The sequence below is a fragment of the Megalops cyprinoides genome, chromosome 3 (assembly GCF_013368585.1).
Source record: "Megalops cyprinoides isolate fMegCyp1 chromosome 3, fMegCyp1.pri, whole genome shotgun sequence".
NCBI lineage: Eukaryota > Metazoa > Chordata > Actinopteri > Elopiformes > Megalopidae > Megalops > Megalops cyprinoides.
Window position 1 is genome coordinate 17,624,443 of NC_050585.1, and position 7,269 is coordinate 17,631,711.

The 7,269-nt window shown below is 39.4% G+C and overlaps 1 protein-coding gene across 1 annotated transcript in view; it reads right to left on the reverse strand.

Moving 5' to 3' along the window:
• Positions 1-7,020, reverse strand: part of trpc6a (transient receptor potential cation channel, subfamily C, member 6a) — a 30,377-nt gene extending 23,357 nt beyond the window's left edge. Inside the window, exon 1 of the mRNA XM_036523655.1 lies at positions 6,765-7,020. Within this exon, the coding sequence (XP_036379548.1) occupies positions 6,765-6,910 (146 nt within the window). The 5' untranslated portion in view covers positions 6,911-7,020. The remainder of the gene's footprint in view (positions 1-6,764) is intronic.
• Between the last annotated feature and the right edge of the window lie 249 nt (positions 7,021-7,269).

A 7,269-nucleotide genomic window follows, 5' to 3' on the forward strand; every position in this document is an offset into this window, starting at 1 on the left:
GGTAGAATGCAAATCTGAGCTCTCTGCTTTAGGAATACACCTCCTGGGCTGCATAACCAGGTGCATTTTCCCACAGGACTGTTGCACCAAATGATGAGATTTTTTTCTGTGACACATGTAAACATGCTTGTTTGTGCACATGCACAACTGTGCTTCACACATGCTACAAGCGCTTCCTGCAAATCCTCCTCATTTGCTTTCAAAACCCAAGGTGTATTAAGCCAAGGAAAAGGCTGCTTGTGCCTTGTAGCAGTGAACAGAGGGCAGTCCACAGGGCATTTTCCTGTCTCAGAGCCAAAAGAACTGGGGGAAAATTCATTTACATCCCATCCTATCCTCTCACATTTCTCTGCTGTTTGTCTCATTGGCTGGCTGGAACATTGAGATCATTACAGGCTGAGGCTCTCCAGGTACAGGCAATCAGGACCAGACAGACAATTCCCATTCCCATGAAGACTTGAGCGCAAAACTTCACAAGAAAGTTCAGAGAAACTCTCACCCACCCTCAGCACAGAGGCCTGTGTGTCACAGGTCATCAGCCTGTAGTGAGATATCCCTCTCTGCACCCCTTCCTGTTGTGATCAAGAGCCTAGTGGTGCCACATATTTAAAAAACACAAATGGGCAACTCTGTATCTACACTCTCAGGTCTGACAGCAAATGCTGTCAAATTGATATCCTAGCTGTTCTAGTGTTAAGAGGGATTGATCTATGTTACCAAGCAAGGCGTGTGCTGGAATCCTCTTCAGTGCAGTCTGTCCAGCAGAATAGCGTGCTTTGTTCCACAGCCCAATGTAAGCTTATTGAACTACTTATATAACTTTTTTTCCATTCTGTGGAAAAGGAAGGATCACCACTTGACTATCATGTCTTTCCAAATAGGTGCATTTGAACTAACTGAGGAGGAGTTGTGCTTGCAGTCATGTATAGGATGTGTGATGCCTAGTTGTGCGGGTGCAATGTTATAAATATTAGCTCATCTTACGGAACAAATGTCACCCTGTGTCACGAAAGCTGCAACGGGTCACTTTGTTAAACAGCCTAGTATCCTACACTAAGGATACTTAGTGACTCTCATGCTACACTGGAAGAGGCCACCTGCTGGCTATGCCAAGCACATTAATAACAGTTATTATAATAATAATAAGCCATCAGAATAAGCAGAATGATGTCACCATAAATGTCAAAGAGAATGGGATCTGATTTATGAAGTGTGCTCAAACTACTTTTTTACATGTAAACAGTAATGGAGAGCTTTCTACCATCCATCAAACATCAACAAAACCCTGTTTAATGAAAAATATTATTGATGTGTTCCTGGAGGGAAACAAATGTCATTAGAAGTGTGTTGCTAGATTGTATATAATTATCCGAGAGAACACATTAATAACAGCAGTTCTCAGTCTGAGAAATAAATCTAACAGCTAATGCAGTAAGATGCTGTAACCTTTGACTTAAACAGTTTTTTGTAAATGAATTTGGTCTGACAGTAAGCTAAGAAATATTGTCACTTGGACTGATTTTAAGTGAGGATTGTGGAGTGAGTTGCTATCGGTTAGAGAGTGGAATTTTGTGTTGAAGCAGGTAGGGAAAGCTTTAGATGTGGGTCATGTTTGGGAACAGCTTGTTAGTCAGTGGTTGTTTCACTATGCCCCTACTGGAGTCTTTGGATGCAGACGTTCTCATACAGAGTGATTTACTGGCTGGGGATGGTGATTCATAGTTGGACCAAAGAGAAAGATAACAGAGCATGATAATTTTGACTTAGTTCAGTCCCAAAGTAAGATGGTGAAGTCACCGTGTGCTGGGGGGAGCTTTAGTGAGCCGGTAGCATTGCAAAACACGGTCAGAACCTGAGTGGGCTACAGCTATGGAGAGCGTCTAGCCTCATGGTGAGAATACTGCATGAGTACCTCTGTTTTTTACAGTTTGTTTTGTGTGGGTGTTGAAGAGGCCATTAAAATAAGGGTTGCCAGGTTTGTTTTCCAGCTTGACTGACTGTATCTGTATGTGATTGTACATGATTTTGCATTGGATATTGGGACTGAAAGGCCATCTGGTGTTTGGAATAGTATTATTGTGTTAAATCAAGGCAATTCTTTATTGCTTTTTTGCTAGGATTTTGTTGAAGACTAGGACTTGCCATTTGGAAATCACAACATCAGAACAGTGCTGAGGAGTTGTGGAAATGCAGTAGCGGAGGTCATTGGTGATTGTCTAACATCATTGCCTAATTTCATTGGCTCATTCATGGTGACCCACTGGTTTTAAAGCTGTGAATTTTTCAGGGTGACTTCTGAGAACACCAGAACATAACTCTGGGTGGCAACTCAGTTCTGTCCCATTTTCCAGCTTTTAAAACCACTATAAACAAATCATTTTCATTGCTTGCCACTTAATGCCATAAAATCTTGCCTGCAGTCTTGTTACACATTATTCTTTTTGTTTCCCTGCAACTTTCCCACAGTTTTCAGAGCATGTGAGTTAATAAATGGTAATTATGTAGGGTATATGTATAATTACTGAAAAATAGTTTCCTGTTGAATTGCACAGCAATTACCGGTTTCTGCCTCATGGACATTCATTTCCTGATGTCATTTTCTGGTGTGTTGCTCATAATAAATTGAGTTAAATGAGGGAGGCTGCTCAAGGAATTTCAGCAGATTATACTAGTAGTTTGACCATGCATGTGATTTGTCACATCCAACACTAGAATTGTCATTGTTATTATTATATTATTTATTAATTTTTGGAGGAGATGCATTTACCCAGAGCAACTAATAAGGCCTTTAAGCTAACTAGAGCGTCATACTGTGCATTTGAGAATGAGATGTTCTTCTCCTAGGGTATTCACCTATTCATGTTTCCTAGGCAATTATGATTCTACAACTGCAGCTGAAGCAATTGCTAACGACATGTTCCACTAGCACATAATTTGACTCAATGACTCAATGAGTCTTATATACACACATACAATACCAGTCAAAAGTTTAGACACACTTATATTTGCTGTTTTCCTCATTTTAGAATAATAGTAAACACATCAAAACTATGAAATAACACAAATGGAATAGTGCAGTGACCAAAAAAGTGATAAACTAATCATCTAATATTTTAGGGTTTTCAAAGTAGACATAAATATTTTTTAAAAATTAGTTATTTAGAGAGAAATTCTTACATGACTGGTACTGTATGTATATATATATATATATATATATATATATATATATATAAAGTCATTTTTTCATTTATTTAGGACTTTGGTTTGTATTGCTCCAGAGCTTTCACTAGGCCATGACACGACGCAGTAGGAGGGACTGTCACCTTCAGCACTAAGTCAGACCAGGGCCACATCACTCCATTAAATTGGACCCACTGGCTTAATTAAGATGATCTGGTCATAGTCTCTAGGGAGTGTGTCCCAGGATCGTAGCTCCTCGGATTCTATGATTATTTTAAAATTGTTTGACCACGATAAACCGGTAATGAATCTCTTTTGTGAAAATAAATGGCTTTGAAATGTCAAATGGTGTTATTTTGCAATACCTCACTTATAAACCAATTGAGGTTGTGAAGGGTATAAATGATATTATGAACTATTCCCAGAGGGATTTCTATAAACACAAAAGGATTGCACTGATTGCACTCAGCCACAGAGGAGTGATTAAATATCAGAGAGCAGGGAAAGATATCACAGGGTATTAATCAAGATAAGAGAAAAGGGGGAGAGTTATTGACATGGGGGAATCAACCCACCCTGCACTGAAACAGTAAAACAGATATCACAGAGGCTTTAGTATTTTCAAAGATACCTCATATATTTTAATAAGTACAAGCACAATTCAGTTAACATGGCAGTCATCCTGTGTGGTTTGGTCGCCATTCCCATCCTTGCATTGTGAGAATATTCTGCTGGCACAGTAGTCAGAATGACGTCTGTAAGTGACTTGATAATTTCCAGACCTCAAATCTTTCAAAGCCCAAGTCTCCCCAAACCAACCATATGCTATATTCTAGGTACAAACATTAACTTTAAAATCAGTATGATTTTATGTTTGTGAAAAGGCATCATAGTTTACCAGTAACATCATTCATAATGTAACCAATCCTAAATCATACTGCACATGCACCAGAAAGACCCAGATGGAAAATGTCTATTCACTCAGAGATGCTTAGCTGGCGTGAAAACTTGCAGCAGTTCATTGGATACATCCAAATTTCAAACACATCTTAGTGACACATGTTTTTGGACTACGTTTAATTAAGGTAAAAATATTGTTTTCAATGCCATCTGCAATTTGCCCATTTTTCCCGTTCATGCATCCCTGTTTTGGAAAACAGTGGTCATATATTAGGCTTGTTTTACCGTGACAACCTCTGCACTTGTGCAGGAGCTCTGAGGTGTGACTAAAGCCATCCTGCGATGACCTCGCAAGCAGTGACCTCGCAAGCAGCGCACAGCTGGGATCGAACTCCGACCACACAGCCCAGCTTGCCGTCAAGGTGAACACTTCAACCACTAAGCTACTCAGGTGTCCCTCTGGCATCCACAATTTTAATCAAGCAAGTTACACTTCCACACTTCCACAAGTGAGATCACAGAACCAAGGGATTTCTGGAAATTCCAGAACATCTTAACAAAGCTGAAAAAGCCTGTTTTGAGAACATTTTAGGATCTCATAGGAATGTCAGTTGGTGCTCATTTTCTCTGTGTTGTCCTGTTATATCAAATATTTATAGAAACTATGAGAGTTGGATAACAGTATATATCATCTCTTTGGGGTCCGCTGTCTGCATATACTTTCACCTGTCCTCTGTGACTGAATGTCTATTGTTATGATAGCGAATCATCAGTGAAAGGTCATGCCACGTCAATTCACTTGTCATAGCTGGAGGGTGTTACGTGTCAGACTGCTACTCGGTATCAGAAGGAACAGGTTCAGCTCAAAATGATACAGAGCTTGTGGTGTAGCTAAACACTGTCCTCAGATCTGAACCACCATCTCCGCTGAACCTTTCTGGCAAGTCATCCTCACCTGTAAGCATTTACACCCTTACACTAATGACACAATTACTTTGACTGGTTCCCAGAGCATGTTGATAGTGTACTTTTATCAGGTACAGCAGATATACTGAAGGTAGATCTTTCTTAATGATTTTTACCCTCCTATCAGCACTGAAATGCCCAAAGGGGTAAGGGACCTGTTTAAGATGTGACTGTAGTGTGACACCAGCCTCCCTGTCTGCGGTGGCTGGAGAAAGACAGTGTGTTGATGGAAAGAAGCTAGAGGAAAAAATGCTGGCTTCAGACCAAAGCTATGCTTAGAACCTAATATATTCGTAGCACTCATATTTTGGGTAAATTGAAGATAAGAAAGAAGGCTATGGACTATGGTCTTTAATTTTAGCCTATATCATTGTCCTGATGTAAACACATAAAATTTACTTTGATTTACTCCAGTTCAAGCTGTATCACTTTTTTAGCTTGCCAGTTTAGTGTACATCACAACAGAAACTTTAATTTGTTTAAAACTGAATAAGTTGGTAGGGGCTTAATTATACTTACAAGAACCTCTACAAGGGTTTTGAAACTTCTAAATTCCATTGTGCCTTTCAAAATAATGCAAAATAATATTTTTTTTTGATTATCAGTGTGATAGGGGGTTTCTGATTAAGCCTGAATCCTCTTATAAGATTGCAAATAGGAATTCCTTGAGATTAAAAATTTTATGGAACAACCTTCTACACATTTGAGAATACCACTTAAGGACTGTTCAGAGGTCATTTTTGGTTGTTTTGTCTGGTTTGTTTTCTTTACACCTCACACTATTAATTACCATGAATGGCACTTGCAGTGAAATAAGGTCAAGCATCATGCTCACAAACTGGTTTCTATGGTGACCAACATTGTTCCAGTGCATCCATGTTACATTCTAACAACGCTGTGTTTCCACACAAATAATGCTGACCTAACCATTCAAAGGGGAGGGGTTACTCATGAGCGTCAGAGGAATGTGCTGTGCATCTGGTGCAAAATCATAATTGAACATGCACATTTTCCATTCAAACACTGGAGCAAGGAATGTCTCATTATAGTTGTGTTCACCCTGGGATAAATTCAATTTCCTGTTGCACAGGAGTGGACAAAAATAGCAAATCTGTTATGTCTGGAACATTACAATGGGATTAGATCTGACATTATGTATGTTGCAGTATCTCAGAAAACCTGAGATAAGATGCTTATATGATAGCTTCAGGTCTGGTTTACTGTATAAAGGGAAATACCTTAGAGGAGCTACAGTAAAGCACATTATATCAAGTAATTTCCCTCACCTCTGGGGCAGAGGGTATGGCATACTTTCCCATCTGATCTCTCTTGAGTCTCATTTTGCCATTATACAAACAGCACATCTGATAATTGTGCATTTCTTATTACATTATTAGTGTATTACTGCCAATTTGCATTAAACTCCTTGAAAACATAATTAAATGGTCTGCACAATTCAAAGTTTGCACAATCTGCACAAATTTATATTTATTTGAGTTACTATCACGCCAGAACAGAAGGGTGTTCGTCGCATTTAAGAGTACATAATTTCATTTTTGATGGTGTTTTAGTAAAATAATGTATATTTCACTTACGATTGACCAGATAAAATAGCTACCTATATTTTGCAGGGGGAAAATATGGGATATCTGTCATAAATTACAGATGTCTCAAAGGAAATGCAACTACTTAAAGATAAACAGTTTGGAAGTACTCACCCACAGTAATATCCATGATAATTGGCGTGGCTCTCTTCCCCTATATCTGTACTCATCAGTAGGTAATCTTGACTTGGATTCCTCTTTCCAATGACAGGATTATTCGAATGATGGTTGGCGTCCACAACCGGTCTCCGTTCAGTCATTTCTTAAATAATCCTGTTGTTGAAATATCCCGAACAGTGTGCGCACACGAGGGCTCTGTCATCTCCGACACCGAGCATCTCGCCACTACTGGAGCTTTGAACACACTCTCCTCCCGTTTTGCTTCCAATGAATGGGCAGTGCGCCGTTCGGAGCTCATTCCTTGAGTGACGTTTTCGGTGGGAGGCAATGAATTCAGTGCTGCATCTCAGCGCTTTGGGGGAGCCTGCAGCCCCCCTTTTGGTGGATTTACATGAGAAGTAATTTCCAATCACTTTAATCGCTGTAACTGCATTTTAAATAAACGGCATAAGTGAACCTTATTTGAATGTTAGCAGACGTCTTGATTATATTTGTGGGA